At 41.6% G+C, this 15,992-nt stretch overlaps 1 protein-coding gene across 2 annotated transcripts in view; it reads right to left on the reverse strand.

The window, feature by feature from the left end:
• Positions 1-15,992, reverse strand: part of sgsm2 (small G protein signaling modulator 2) — a 41,760-nt gene that overhangs the window by 13,110 nt on the left and 12,658 nt on the right. The window contains exons 3-12 of one of the 2 annotated variants that reach the window (XM_023961627.1): positions 14,953-15,121; positions 12,561-12,728; positions 10,855-10,922; positions 9,338-9,486; positions 9,101-9,235; positions 7,803-7,927; positions 7,646-7,713; positions 7,395-7,558; positions 5,380-5,512; positions 2,291-2,425 (exon numbers count right to left, since the gene is read on the reverse strand). In XM_023961627.1, coding sequence (XP_023817395.1) covers positions 2,291-2,425; positions 5,380-5,512; positions 7,395-7,558; positions 7,646-7,713; positions 7,803-7,927; positions 9,101-9,235; positions 9,338-9,486; positions 10,855-10,922; positions 12,561-12,728; positions 14,953-15,121 — 1,314 coding nt within the window. The remainder of the gene's footprint in view (positions 1-2,290; positions 2,426-5,379; positions 5,513-7,394; positions 7,559-7,645; positions 7,714-7,802; positions 7,928-9,100; positions 9,236-9,337; positions 9,487-10,854; positions 10,923-12,560; positions 12,729-14,952; positions 15,122-15,992) is intronic. The other variant, XM_023961628.1, reaches the window with a different exon arrangement.

A 15,992-nucleotide genomic window follows, 5' to 3' on the forward strand; every position in this document is an offset into this window, starting at 1 on the left:
GTGTGTGCCAAATCGTGCCGGCATGTGCTGTGCTACACAATGTGGCACAGCCTAAAAACATGCCTCTACACCCCTGGCGCCGATTGCTGTGTTGGCCCCGACCCTGAACCCCATCCCCACGCATTTGAGCCAAATGCTGCTGTGCGCCAGCGTTTGGAAGTGATGCGTCGCTTGTGAAGAACAACAAAAGGTGTGGAAAATATTATTTATTTAAGAATTCCCTCATCGTGCAGTTTATTTCAGTCAGTCTTGATTTCGCCCAACTCCTTGGCCACCTCTCTGATTGAACTAATGACTTCCCGCTGCATTTCAAGGACTGCATCGGTGAGGACACGTCCAATGCTGGAGGGTTGAGAGCCGCGTGCCATGGAGACGCTGGGTCCCGACGGCTGCTCAGCTGCAGCATCGTAACCACTGGCCCCGCTGGAACACCCAGCAGCTAAAATAAAATTTTTCTATATTAATAATCTGTAATTGTGTAGCCCGCATACATGTGACTTGACTGCATTCATTTGAATTATTTCTCTTACCTGTGTCAGCCTGACCCTGGCGCGTCGGCGTCCCCTCCGTGACTGAGACGGAGGAGGACGCCGATAAGGGGGACTTAATAGGGATTCCCCAATAATAGCGGCCAGTTTCTCATCAAGAGGGGTCAGCTCCGGTCCCCCACCCCACCCCCCCCACCCCCCCGTGGCGGACACACTCTGCCGATGCAGCGCTAGACGTTTTTTTGCCTCGACTTTGATGTCCGATCATTTCTTATTTATTTCGGCCACGGTCCGAGGTTGTGAGGCTACAGCATTTACGGCGTCTGCCACCGTTTGCCGCTCACGTGCCTTTTTGGCATTAGCAATGCCCACACTGTGCCCTCCAAACAACACTTTTCTCCTCTTTTCCAGCTCGCCAAAGATAACTTCTACTTCACATTGAGTGAAGTTACGTTTTTTTGATTTCCCCTCTGTGTTTGCCATGATTTAGCAAGCCATAAATATTAATTTGTGGGCGTTTCACGGACTATTTATGGGCAACTATGGGCGTGTCATGTAGCCGCAAAAGCTGCGCTGCATTTAGAATCGGTTGTGATTTATAAAGGGAAAGATGCGTAGGATGTGCGTGCGCACGGTTTTATAAATCCGAATATTTCTGTGCGTACGCACGTCCTATGTTTCATCCGTACGCCACTTCTGACGCAAATCCTACGCAAAGTTTTATAAATGAGGCCCCTGGAGATGCATTTTTCTCACTTTGAAATGTTTTACTTTTGTGAGCAAAGACACAAGTATCCATCACATTGTTACTTATCCACAGATGCATTGTAAAACTTCCTATACTTGTTTACCTAAGAGCCTTATGACCTTCGAAGCTCAAACATTCTAATCATTTCTGATCATCCACAACCAGGATTAGCAACCATCTTTAAGAGGAGTTCATACAGATAAACTAAATCAACAATTTTATTTGTAACATCTTTCACCTGATAGCTAAAACTGTATGAAAATACATTGGTTGCTGCCATTCCCCAGCTGATCACGTCTTTTAACTTGAATGTAAATGAATTCAAGCCAGATTTATTTTCTTTTATTTGCATTGAAAAGTGAGTCACGCAGCTCACCATTACAAATGTTTCCTTCTCCTCTATGTGAACAACACTTTTACTTAAAAAATGTTTGGCATTTACAAGTGAAAACAGCTGGAAATTGTTGCAGCAACTAGCCAAAAGAGTCAAAAAGCAAAAAAGTGGACACTGGGAAATAAAGGTGGTTGTTGTACGTAGTCCCCTGAGTTGTAGATGTCAACATAATCCTTTGATGTACTTCTGTCAATAAAACACAGCCAATAAAAAATCCACTAGAAAAAAGGTACTAACCTCTTTCAAGCCCTTTCAGACCACCATAGACTATTATTCTTTGGGTTTTAGTGCTAAGCAGACTTCCTAGCCTCAGACCTCAACAATGAAGCTCTTGGGGAGAAATCTGGTTTTCATCTCTGTCCCATATGTAGTCTTAGATAAAAAGCTTTCATTGTTTTAGCAATCTCATGGTCAGTTTTTATTCATGACCCAAACCCTCATCACACACCTGCTGACATTAGTTTCTCATCACTGTTGGGCTTAGCTTCAGAAAGCATACACACAGTCCAGGCAGGCATAGATGGGTTGGGGAGTTGAATACAGCTCAGAAGGATGGCTAGATAGAAGACAATGGAGAGAGAAGAGGCAGGGAGCTTGTCTGAAGCTTGGTCTCAGGGTTGAGGAGATGGGGTTTGGTGGGTGTGTTCAGGTGATAAAAACCTTTCATGACATTAGGGTCTGTGAGGTTCCGCGAGCAGATCATTGAGATCATAGCATGGAGCCTATCTTCCTCTTCTTCGTCATCATCCAGTGATGGAGCACGGCTGCCCGTGGTGTGGTGGTAGTTTATGGTGACTGCTCACACCAGCAGAACAACAGAGATCACAGTTAGAAAAGAGGGTTCCTGTCAGCCTCTTCAGGATTGCTGTAGGACAGAAGCCATGACAGAGCCGTAACAGACACAGCAGGCAAAGAGGCTCAGTATGTCTCCATGTCCTACTCTTTCAGCTGCCCCTCAGGAGTAACCAAAGCAAATCATCTTCACCATCCTCTAATGTCTCTTTGAACTGTAAAGTTCAATACTCCATTGATTCCACAAGATAAATTCCGACTATTTCTTTATCACTGACCCCACAGGAACTATGACAAAGGGAGAACATGCCTTCACTAATTCCTTCACTATTCACTAAATAGTGCCATTTTGTAGTGTTGTCCGGATCCACAATTCCAAAATCAAGTGTCCTAGAAATTTCCCAGAAGACTCTGCGAAAAACTAGTGTGTTCATCTGTGTTTTCATCTTATGGTCGTCGCAAAACGCTCATATCAATGAGATTTTCACTTCGTGAATTTGATGACGTCATATCCGACGTTTAAAAAAAAAAGAAGTAGTGAGCATGGTGTCTGAATTTCCTTTAAAATCCAGGGCACTACATAGTCTCACACTTTATAGTTTTTTTGTAGTTAGGGAGCAGGGTGGGAATTCAGACATAGCCCATATGTTTAGTTTAGATATGTTTAGCTCTGTTTAGTTCATATCATTCAGGTTAGTTCAGCTCAGTTCTGTTATGTTTGTTTGAGTTTAGTTCAATGTGAGTCACTACAGATTAGTTCAATTCTTTTTGTTTCAGTTTAGGTTAAGATAGTTGGTCTTTCAGTTTGGTGAAATTCTGTTATGTTCAGTTTAGCTTAGTCAAGTTCAGTTTAGTTATATGAAATTCATTAGATTTGTTAAGTTTAGGGTTAGGATTCAATTCTGTTCAGTTTATTTAGTTTTAGTTAAGTTTAAAAAGTTTCTTCATCCTTTTATCTTCCGGTGAAGGGGGCAGCAGTCCTGGCAGAGATGCCCAGAGCTCCTTCTACACAGAAACTTCCTCCAATCCTGCTGGGGAACCTCAAGGCGCTACCAGACCATCTCAGAGACATAGTCTTTTCAGCTTGTCTGTGGTCTACACAGGGGCCTCCTGCCAGTGGGACAGGACAGGAATACCTCTCAAAGGGAGGCATCTTAAAGAAATTCCACAACCACCTAAACTAGCTCCTTTTGATGTGGAGGGGTACCAACTTTACTCCCACCCTATAGGGGAAGCTCTTTTCAGTCGCTTGTATCCAGGATCCCATCCTCTTTGACATGACCAAATGCTCATGACCATAGATGAGAGTAGGAACATAGTTGCTGCACCTTTTTTACCTGTCAAACTCCACTCATTCCCAACTTCCTAACAAGACTTAATGTCCTAGAAAACGACACAGGATTTTGTGATTGAACCTAAAACAGCATAATCATAAATAAATACAAAACATTCACAATGCTTTGTTAATAGATCAGAATATAACCGGAGAGGGGCTTTGGATGCAAACTACCATAGTGCACATTGAAGGTACTGATTTGATGAAACCAACAGAACATCATCATCTGCAAAAAGCAGAGATGAAATCCTGATGTCCTAGATCCAGACTCCCTCTGGGCTTTGGATGTGTCCAGAAATTCTGTCTATAAAAATTATGTACAAAGGGCATCCCTGTTAGAGTCCGACATGCACTGCCAATAGGTCCCACTTATTGTCAGCAATGCAAACCAAGCTCCTATTCTTGTACAAAGTTCTGAGGCCCTTAGTAAGGGGTCCGGGACCCAATATTCCCAGAGCACATAGCACAAAACACTGCGAGACACGAGATCAAGCATTTCTTTAAATGAATAACACTCATGTTGATTGGATGCCTGAACTCTTTAGGACCCCCAGCTACACTGTAAGGTGTAGAGCTAAACCTCCTTTCCACAAATGGGATGAAAATCCCATTGTACCTTCGAAATCAGAGGTTTGACTAATAGTTAGATTCTCTTTATTATTACTCTAGAGTGGACTTTTCCTTTAGCAGTTCCGACTCTGCCTTTGATTAATATGATCCCCCTGCAGTTTAAGCAGACAATCTGGTCTTCCCATTGCAGTATGCCAGTCATGGGGAACTGTCTCTAACAACCACGCGATGTCGCAAAAGACCACCTATTAGCTCCTGAGTGTGTCTGTGATTGCAGCTTACCACTTCCCTGGGGGATTGGTCAATGCAGAGAACAATTTAGCCAGACCAAGGTGTATGACAACTGGTGTGACTTAAATTTCAACTGCAGAGTAGAGGAGATTTCAACCACTCTCAATGAGTTGAGTTTCAAAGCCAAAGCACTAAGGGGAGCCGGAATATCTCCAGTATCTCCGGTATGTTTAGCCTAACCCTAACTCTAACCCTAGCCGCACAAGCTCAGGCTCTTTCCCACTCAGTCAGATGACGTTCCATGCACCAATGCTAATAGTTAATTTCCATTTATTGTCAAGACTGGACAAGATTGGACTGTCTGACCCTAACCCTTGGGTATGTTGATTGAGTTGATTTTGTTCTCCACTGTGCCTCAATGCTTTGAGTACTTTTAACTGAAGACCAAATGCAGAGCCAGCAAACCAGAAAGTTTGCAGATGCTGGTTTTGCTGTGAGAATTAGTTTTTATTATTGGGTTTCTTTTGTTGTTGTTTTTAAAGCAGACAAACCAGAAAATATGGTTTTGGTGTTATATAAAGCTTGATCAAAGATATAAAAAAATCTTTATGTTTATTTAACTGATTCATTGTGCTTGATTTATGTGTTATAACAGGACCAACGTACTGATGTATGCTTACTGATTTAAAATGTCAAAGACCAATCATTTGTAGGGAACTCATGTAGACATACTGAGCTTTAGCCACAAAAAGAAGAAGCAGCCTTTTGATTTTGAGATGTTTTGCAGCAGAGATCAAGGAATTTTAAGTGTTTTACTTACTGGCATCATATCGGTAACCGGGGTAAACTATGCGAAACACATAGTCAGCTGCTGTCTGCTCTTCACTGTTTCTGTCTTGGTCTATTAGCCTGGCAGCACTGCTCCTCTTCCTCAGTTTAGGGAACACTTTTCCCTGAAGACACAAGTAGTTCAGTTATTCAAGTGATAAAGTGTGGCCAAGTCACTGTGAACTGAGCTGTGTGTAGAGTTAAAAGTTATTTGTAATAAGGGTGAAGAACTAGGAAATGAAGTCATGGCAGCCCAATCCCACCTGTGGAAATGTATCACTTTGCTAGTTTTTCAGCTGTCTCTGTTCTGTCTGCTGCTGATTACTAAATTCTTTTTGTTTTGCTGTTAAAACCTAGAATCACCTGATGCTGGCAATTAGCAGCAGGTAGGTAAAGGCTACCAGCACTGGACAGCCATATTCAGTCAATTAAAACCACTTGTAAAAACATAAAAATAAAACTGATTGTGTGTGTTCTTCAGACAAATCTGAATTAAAAAAGATTATGGCATTTGTGAGTCTGCCTAATAATTTTTAAACAGGCTCAGACAATGTCACAATAATTACCTCTCTATATTGCCTTTTTATTGTTTGTATTAGTAGGTCAGTGCAGAGATAACACCATAAACTCTTCCACGTTATCTGTTGGAAGCTTATAGGAAAAAACACTATTCTTGAAATTATCTGGACTGAATTGGATCATATTGGTATTTTAGGTTTCTTAATTTGAGGTTTCTTGTATGTTGTGTGTTATCTTAAGACAAATGCCGTTGTGTATGGATGTTTCCAAAGTATACAGAGTTAAACTAAACTTAACTGTTGAAGAGTTTATTGTTTCTTTTTCTGTAAAAACTGTCCAATCACCAGGAGCACAGAGGGACATGTGATACCTTTTTGAGTTGTTAAAATAAGGTCAATGGGGGCATCTATTTATTCACACCCATACAGTGGCCTAGTGGTGGTGTGCTCTCCGTGAGGCTGATAGGTAAAAGGTTCACTGTCATGCCATAGGGCAAGATTAAAACCCCAAGGCTCCCTGCTTAAACAAACAAATGCTTTTACAGCCCAGATGTAACTGCAGCTTCAAGCTGGGTGCACTTCACTGCTGCTATTGACTCTTACCATAGATGTTCTTTCTCTTTTGGCTTTTCCCATCAGGGGTCGCCACAGTGAAACAACCTCTCCTCTGAGAATGAGTCTAGGTTAACTAGGCAATATTTTACGCCGGATGCCCTTCCTGACGCAACCCTCTCAATTGTAACCGGGCTTGGGACCGGCACAGAAGCGGAGATGGGAACAAGGAGCAGCCCGGATTCGAACCCTGGTTTCACGAACGGAAGGCGGAAAGCTAAACCGGCTCCCTGACTCTTACCATAGATGAGGGGGGAAAAAAGATTTTATTTTTTTTAACTTGTTCTGTCCAACAACTGAGCAAATTGATGAGAGCTGAAGGCTTTTTGTGTTGAACAGGTTTCACTATTACAAAAAGAGGTTATGTATCTTTGGGTAACCAGGGTGTAAATTTGTATAAACCCATTTTTGTTTTTTTATTAATTTTTATTTATTTGTTACATTTTATATTTTAAGTATCTATATATTCTTATTATGGAAAAAAATATTTTTATTAGACTGCAAGATTGTTCATTTCTGTTGTTAGTTTGAACTATTTTAAATAGAAGTGAATGAAGACTGACTTCATTCTACAATAAGCCTCCTAGTAGTAACCGGTACATGGTAAACTGAACTGGCTCCAGCTAGCCTCAAGTTGAAGGTGGAAGTGTCGGGTCAGCAGCCCTATTAGCCTGTAAAATCCACAGAATCATATTTTATTCCCTCACTAGTTGCACCTATAATCAACTCATTCTCAAAGTAATCAATTTTGGTACAAATTCTGTTTAAGAAAATATATTACCTACTACCTTTAGAAAGGGAACATCAAAAAAAAAACCTGGGAGCTTTGTAGCCATAATGTCCTAACTTACTTACTAACATAACTTTTATGCATTACCTTTCCCCTCTGGGACCAAAGGGGGGGCTCCAGCTGCCCTCGTGGAAGCAGGCCTGTTTCTAAACAAGAAAGGAAGGCAAGGAGGTGACCTCCTGCAGGAAAGTGCAGGGGGGGGCGCTGGATCCCATCCTGACTAACCAGAACCAGGGTGCCTCCAGAATCAGCTTTAGCACAGAACAGAAGGGAACATCAGAGCTGGCATCTAAAGGAGGACATGCAGTGGGTGAGGATGGGCAACAGAGGATGCTTACGTAGCTGATGACAGTGGATGCAGACAATCTGGCGCATGGGAACAGTCAATGCGTAGTCCCAGTAGATGCTAAAAGAAGCAGATGTCAGTGGGTCAGGAAAGCCTTCTGTCACATATTTAGCCAGTAAGTAGTTGAACTATCAGTTAGAACTGGTAACCTCTTCTCCAGGTCACAGTCCCCCATAGTGCCATTAATCAGCTGGTTAGGCGTCCACTTCAAAGTCAGGTTATCTCCTGCTTGGTGGAGCGACAAGTACCCCCGCAGCACCTCCATGTCCTTCTTCTACCAGGGTGGAGGTTGGAGAGAAAGCCAAAATGGTGAAAACAAACAAAAGGGAACAATTTTTAATAATTTGCTTGCTACTTTAGGGGGTGGAGGCTATAATAATGTATAGGCACATGTCTGGGCAATGCTGATTGGCTGCTTCATTGACCTACATCCCAACATTTCTTAAACCTGTTCTCCTTGTCATTGACAGATTATCCAAACCTGCTGGTTCATCCACTTTCAGAGTGTCACATTATCATATGTCCTCCTCTGACAAGAGCAAAGTCATAAACTTTTCCTCACTGACCCACGGGTTTATGTTGCTTGGAGACGGTAGAGCAGAGGTGTTTGGTTCTTTTCTTACTTGATCTTTCTGTTAGCTCAGTAGACAGAAACAGCCTTTTATATAGGATAGATTTATTGTTACAATAAGGGGTTATGTGGACTTAGGCCACACAAGGTGTATTTATGCATTAACTAATTTTTTTAAATTTGTTTAAAAAGAAAATAGTTATAATGTAAATCTTTGAGGTTTTTGACATGATCAAAAAGAGAAAGAGGGTGAAGAGGATGTTTAGGGTGATGGAGCGTAAGAAAGGAGTAACTGTCAGGAGTAAGAGCTCAGTCTACCCCTTCGGTCACCGGCGGGAGCCATCCCTGGACTATTGACTCACTACATCTCCCACTTGCCTCAGCACATAGTCCCTGGATACTGCTCACCTAAATTCTATTGACAATTATTTATCTGAAACTTTAGAGGCACACCGAGCCTCAACTCAATAGAAAATCTTTGGAGGGAGCTCAAACTCTGTGTTTCTCAGAGACAGCCCAGAAACCTGACTGATCTAGACAAGATCTGTGTGGAGGAGTGGGCCAAAATCCTCCTGCGGTGTGTACAATCCTGGTGAAACATGACAGGAAACGTTTGACCTATGTAACCGCAAACAAAGGCTACTGTACCAAATATTAACATTGATTTTCTCAGGTGTTTGAGTACTTATTCGCAGCAGGAGCATACAAATAAATGATTTAAAAATGTATGCAACGTAATTTTAAAACATTTTTTTAGATTATGTCTCTCACAGTGGACATACACCCAAGATGAAAATTTCAGATCCCCCCGTAATTTCTAAGTGGGAGAACTTTATAAGGCAGCACTGTAGCCAACAAGCAGGATGGTTGTCATACCGGTTGCACCAGGACATTGTTTTTGCCATACAGAAGGTGGGTTCTGGAGTTCTGGTGCAGAGACTCAACATACTCTCTGGCAGATGCAGCAAAACGGTCCTCTGACATGCTGCCGCTGGACTGTCTCTTCTGAATCTAGAGGAAATTTTACAGTCAGTTGAGGCGTATATTCACCCCACAAGGGAATGCTCGCCCAGACAGGCACTCAAAGACTACCAACACCTTCTAAACACTCACCCCAAGAGCGGGCCGACGGCTGGCAGGTACGTCCAGGGTTCGATGTGCCCCATGGATCCGGTGGCGCTGAACTAGCTCGTTAGCTGAGGGGTCAGTCCAGAAATGATCCGAAGTTTTCAACTTGGTATACTCCAGAGCACAAGGCCCCACTGAGAATGTAATACACCAAGATAGAGCTTTTAACCAGCAACTCCCATTAAGAACATTTCAGACTGGCAAGATGCAGCTTTAACTTTCTGTGTTTCAGTGACTTTGCATGTGGAGGCTGTCTGTACATAAACCTCGTCCTCTGGATGTGGGCAGATCTTCAGCTCACGACTTCTAGCAAATTAAAACTAATTAGTTGCACTCAGAAGTTCAGGACATTTGTCAAACATTAGTGTTCGTATGACGACCATGGAAAACAAAACAAAACCAAAAAAGCTTCTGCAACAGAAACCTGCTGACATCATGTCTGACTCATCTAAATTACCATCCATCCATTCATCCGATCTTTAGAACCTGCTGAATCCCTTTCATGGTCACGAGGTTGCTGAAGCCAACCCAGCTACTTTTGACAGTTTAGTCTGTTGCCGGACTCACATTCTCACCTAAGGACAATATAGAGACACCATTGAATCTATGAAGTACGTTTTTTGGCTGTGGGAGAAGACCGGAGTGCCCGGAGGAAACTCAGGCATGAACGAGGAGGACACGCAGACCCCACACAGAAAGATCCCAGCCGGGATTTGAAATCGCCAAATAACCGTATCTTGTAAAACGCAGCTGCCTGTTAAAGCAGGACCACAAGAAACTTGCTCGACCAGAAATCCTGCAGCTTTATCATCTCAACACCTTAACAAACATAATTCATATCATGCTGCTCATGGTCATGTTTTTGTTTCAGTTGAATTACTTTGTAACATTTGTGCACTTTTTTCTAAAGATGCACCATAGTTTTGGCATGATATTGATATGTGCAGATCTACAGCAATTTCAAACCTCATTTTTAAACCAAACATTTCCACACCAGCTCAACCACCTCCCTGCAGCCTTAAATCCAACATCCCCTCCATTTGATTTTCTCTATTATCCACACCTCACTCACCTCTGGTCTTGTTCTCACCCCCTTCAGAACAGCAGCCTTCTCTCATCTCATGAAAGAGCCAGGTTCAGATCCCACTGATTTAAACAAACTTTGTTCCATCTCCAACATACCTTTTCATATTACTTAAAAAAAACGCATTTCAACATCATTCCCAACTAACCAAGAACATATGAACAATTTCTTTCACTTTTTGCACCACCTTTCTGTGTGGAGTTTCCATGTTTTCCTGTGCGTGCATGGTTTTTCTCAAAGCACTACCGCTTCCTCTCACAGTCCAAAAACATGCTTCGTAGTTGAATTAGTGAATAACTTGTCCTGGGGGTGTGTACAATTGTCCATCTTGTGCGGCCCTGCAATGGACTGGCAATACTGTGACTCCAAACAGGAATAGGCGGATGTAGAACATGGAAGGATGGAAGTGAAACCTCACCAAGTAACGCAGCTAGGATAGGCCCGAAGACTGGATCGTGCATCAGAGCCTCCTTCTCATAGTATTTACTGCAGGGACAGAAAGAGAAGAAAGTATCAACCAGTAGACAAAGACCTATTACAACGTAGAAAAATATGCACACATTTGCCAATGCATTAAAGGGTATATGAACAGACGAATTAAAAAGTATATCATGTCATTTTTATCAAGTAACTACCATTTCAAAATTGGTACGAACACCACAATATGATTTTTATCCCTCTCGCCAATTGTTTTTTAATATATATATATATATTTTTTTTTGTTTTTTTATTTTTTTATTTATTATTATTATTATTATTATTAATAATAATAATAATAATATATATTTATTTACATCTAACATTAACATTCATGAATGCTAAAAAAAAAACATTCATAATAAAAAGGGACAACTCAAACAATGTAACTTTGTATTTTTGTTACTTTTTGCAAGTTGTGAATACAGTCCTCAAACAGTTTTCTCTGTGAAAATGCTACCTCATCCCAGTTTGATTAATAAATATTTTGGATTAGCCAGGTTTAGCTAATAACGACGTAAATCTACACCAGGGTTAAGCCTTAGTTACATGTTCCCATATGGGGATTGACCCGTATCATCTCCAATATTTTAACTGAAATGTGGCGTGCTAAAAATATATATTACAAACAAGTTACTGAAGCAGTAGACCAATCATTTATTTGCAGTAGAAAAGTGACAGATACATACATAGCACCACGACACATAAGAAATTTTTGAGACCATCCAATGTGGTCTTTTCAGTTTTGCAGTGTCACAGTACAGTGGTGTGGGCGTGGCTCTGACATGTTTGGACTTTTTTGTAGCTTTTAGATTTAACATATATATTTTTTTTATTAAGATTAAACATTTTCATTTTTTAAGTTTGCATTACATTAAACTTTCATGTTCACATTTTAGAAAGGTCATAGAAATCTGGCAAATGTTTGAAAAGTTGGCTAACTTTTTCAGGTAATTATTACAATTTGTTACCTGTCACAAATGTAAAAGGTAACTTGTACTGCAGCAGACCATACATGTGCAGATACATCTGAAATAGATGTCTCGATAAATATGTAGACACATGTTCAGAGACGTGCAGACATATAATATGCAGATTTATACTTACACCCATATTCAAAATGATTCAAAAACAAATAAAAAGAAAAATATGAAGATACATGTGAAAACACGCGTCTAGTGGTACATCTGAGATTATACATTCAGTATTGAGAAGACATATTTGAAAACAGATGGAATAATGAATATGAAGAGACGCATGTGCCGATATGTAAATTAAGACACGTGTTGACTTTTTTTTTTTTTTTTAAAGCTGATGTCTAGATATATATATGAGAACACATGAGGATAGACATGTCTTACATTCAGACATGTGCAAACTCGTTTGAAAGCAGGTGTCTAGACACATGCAGACACATGAGCAAATACATGTGCAGATATATGTTCACACACAACAGATATCTGAGCCAGATTAAAAAAATGAGCTTGATCCAACAAATCTGCCAACTATCAGTTTAGCCTGTTTTTTTTTTTAACTGTATGTGGTCTATACAGGAACAACAGATGAAACGTGACCAAAGGATGAGTACAAGCTCAGATGTGCACAAAAAGGAATGGGTCACCCAACAGAGGAATAGACACCACTCACCTGGAGTTGTCCACAATGACCTGAACAATCTTATCCAGAACTTTTTCAAAGAGAGCTGTTCGGACCCAAATATGCTTGATGGCCTGAGCAGAGAGCGGTTGAGGGGTACGGCTGGTTGTGGAGGAGCCCTGTCTCCTGAGAGCCTCTTGGCCCACACTCTGGAGTCTCCTAAAGACACAGAAGACAGCTGTGAGGAGCATGGAAAGCATTGGCAATGACAAAAGCCAGGAATAGCAGCAGTGAGCCGCCCCCATGAGTTCAGGGTGGAACGTTCAGGCCAACATTTGAGAGTGAACAGATGCTCCAGAACATCAAAATCCAGGCTAGGACCCATGTCCTACATGTTTCCCAACCAACCTGCCATTGACGCCCCTGATTGGCTAAGCACACCTGATTTAGGTCATCAGCAGCAGGTGAGACAGGATTTCTGGGTGGCCCTTGAGTCCTGGAGTTGGACACCCCTGCTCTAGAATAGGTGTCTCCAATACCTCTTGATCCTCGTGATCTCCTGCCCTGCTTGTTTAGCAGCTAACACTGCTTCAGTAATTGGCGATTAGCTGGATTGAGTGAGCCCCGTTTCTGATTGACTGAAAAGAACCCGATCCAGCTGACTGCTCTTGAAGACATTTCTTCTTTGACCTCTAGGAGACGGAGAGCATGAAAGCCTAATGGAACTGTGAGCATCAGGCTCTGCTGGTGAAGAGCTAGTAGAGGTTTTTGAACTTTGCTCATTGTTGGTACACTTTTATCGTTCATGACTTTTAAGGTGAAATCAAACAGCTTTGTATCCAGTTTTATACTAAGTCACACAAATGGGTGTAGACTTCTTTTTCACTGATGTTTCAAAAGAATTTTTTATTTTCAGAATTAATAAAAACGGAAAAATTGTTTAGACATTTTAGGGCTGCTTCCTCTGGGAGCATGTGGCTGGAGTGCATGACAATTTTGTGTTTTGTCATCATTTCTTTATTGTTTTTATTCACACCTATAATGATGAAGAGCCTAAAAACAAACCATAAAGAATACAGAGTTTTGATGTTCAAAGATAAAATAAAAACCCAAACGTTTGTCAGGGGCTTATCAGAGAATGGCTTAAGCTCATTCCCAACCAGGACCTTTAGTCTATTAGGCTACGAAAGCAATTGACCCCATTGCTTGGCCAGGGCTATATTTACCGTGTTACCCATGATGGACCTGGACATGGGTGTCTGCTCGGTAACAGCAGCAGCAGGATGAGTGAGAAGGTCTTACTTGCACATCTTTCCACTTGCAAACTTTATACAGAACTCAGTTTAATAAAAATGTGTCCTAAATCTTTTCATTAGTTTTTTGTGAGCAGCTTCAAGTATGTGCATGACGTCTTTGTTGGTCTCCTCAAGTCTGAAATTGTGTGGTTTCCTTCCATCGTAGCTTAATAAACAAACATGGTGTCTATGACAGTAATGGAAGTAGTGCTGTTGTCATTATGTCAGTCTTTGTCTCAGCTCCTGTCCTCTCTCTTTCCCATTGTTCTCCTTTTTTTTTTCTTTTTTTCTTTTTCCACCGCCAGTGGCGCATATCATGTTACTATGGAGACCAGAGCAAATGAGAGCTCTGATGTTGGAGGAGGATATTCACATGTGTGTGTGTGTGTGTATGCATGTGTGGCTCCTGGTACAGCAGGCTTTCAAGTTGTGTGCTCTGTGTGGGGAGATAGAGGCCAATGAGATGTGACAGTGTGGGGGGGGGGGGGGGGGGTAGCACCTCGTGTGCAGATGGGAGGTGATCTGCTTGCCTTTACGGTGTTTACCTCCACCAATCGCCAGCTCTGTCACTATGACTATGTTTTCCACCTTTACGGCTGCAGTAGTTGCTCGAGTACATACTGTACATGCTTGGTGCCAAAAACCAAACATGTATGTACTATTTTATTGCCAAAAAAGCAGCCTGGAGACACACAACCTGGTACACAATTAAACTGGAAAATGCTTGGTAAGTAGCATAGAGCTTGCAGAAAGCAGATAGTTGTGTATTTTGTGTCTACATCTACACACAGTATACACACCTCCATGTGCACACAACTGAGCTGGTCTTAAGACACATTACCCCGTGTACACATGGGTGATCTTGGGTAAACACTAATCTGAGCTGAGGTTCTGATGAGTACTCACTGAAAGGTACAGCTTTCATGCAAACTGGGCGGGACAGGCAAAAGTCTATTTATATGATTAAGACACTGATGTTCTAACATCTTCAATTGACACTGCCATCATGAAAAGACTGCTCTGAACCATACTTCTTCCTACATGCAGAATATTATTACAAACCAGTCTCTTTTGCTGCTCTATGAGAATTAAAACACTAATATGGGAATTTTGTGTGGGGAATACCGGCAGGCCCTCAGACGTCTCACCTGCTGAGATCAGCCTGCTGCTGCAGCTGTGCTTGAACCTTGCGGCAGACATCGGCGACGGTGTCATTCACTTTGCCCACCTTGGTGAAAAGGGCAGCAATCTTATCACTGCGCAGAAAACCAGCTGCTCTTCTCTTCAGCAGATGACCCAGACAGGCCTCGATGGTAGCTGTAGAGACAGGAGGAGTGTCAGTACTGACAGATTTTATTTGTATTGTATTACATAATAAATATACAGTCCGTTCCAAATTATTACGCAAATTGTATTTAAGTTTTGAAAAGATGAATTTCTTTGTTTTTCAATTAAACTCATGGCTTATATCATGTGTTGAGGCTCTTTGGCTCACTGTCATCAATTTCATCACCTGTGATAATTAGTTTGCCAGGTGTGTTCAATTAAAGGAATAACTAATAAAGAAGGACGATCCACATTATTGAGCAGACCAACATTTTCAAGCAATATCAGAAAATAAGCATCTCTCTGTTGCTGAAAGCGTCAAATAGTTAAATGCCTTGGACAAGGTATGAAAATGTTGGAGATTTCACAAAAACATAGATGTGATCATTGTACTATTAAGAGATGTGTGGCTGATTCAGAGCGCACACATACACATACGAGTTCTTGCAGATAAAAGCAGAATGAGGAAGGTTTCTGTCAGACAATTACATCATATTAAGAGAGCAGCTTCTATAAAACCATTACTAAGTAGAAAGCAAGCACATATATGAAGCTGCTGGTGTCTCTACACCTTGAACATCAAGGTGTAAGATCCTCCAGAGGCTTGCAGGAATACGTAAACCTTCTATTCGGCAACACTCACAAGCAGAAACAGCTGCAGTGGGCGCAGACATAGATGAAAACTCATTTTCTAACAGTCCCGTTCACTGATGAGTGCCGTGCAACCCTGGATGGTCCATATGGATGGAGTAGTGGGTGGTTGGTGGATGCCAACTATGTCCAAACAAGGCTGCTACATCAGAAAGGAGGTGGCGGAGTCGTGTTTTGGGCCAGAATCATGGGGAGAGAGCTGGTTGGATCC

This window comes from Oryzias latipes, chromosome 13 (assembly GCF_002234675.1).
Source record: "Oryzias latipes chromosome 13, ASM223467v1".
Taxonomy (NCBI): domain Eukaryota; kingdom Metazoa; phylum Chordata; class Actinopteri; order Beloniformes; family Adrianichthyidae; genus Oryzias; species Oryzias latipes.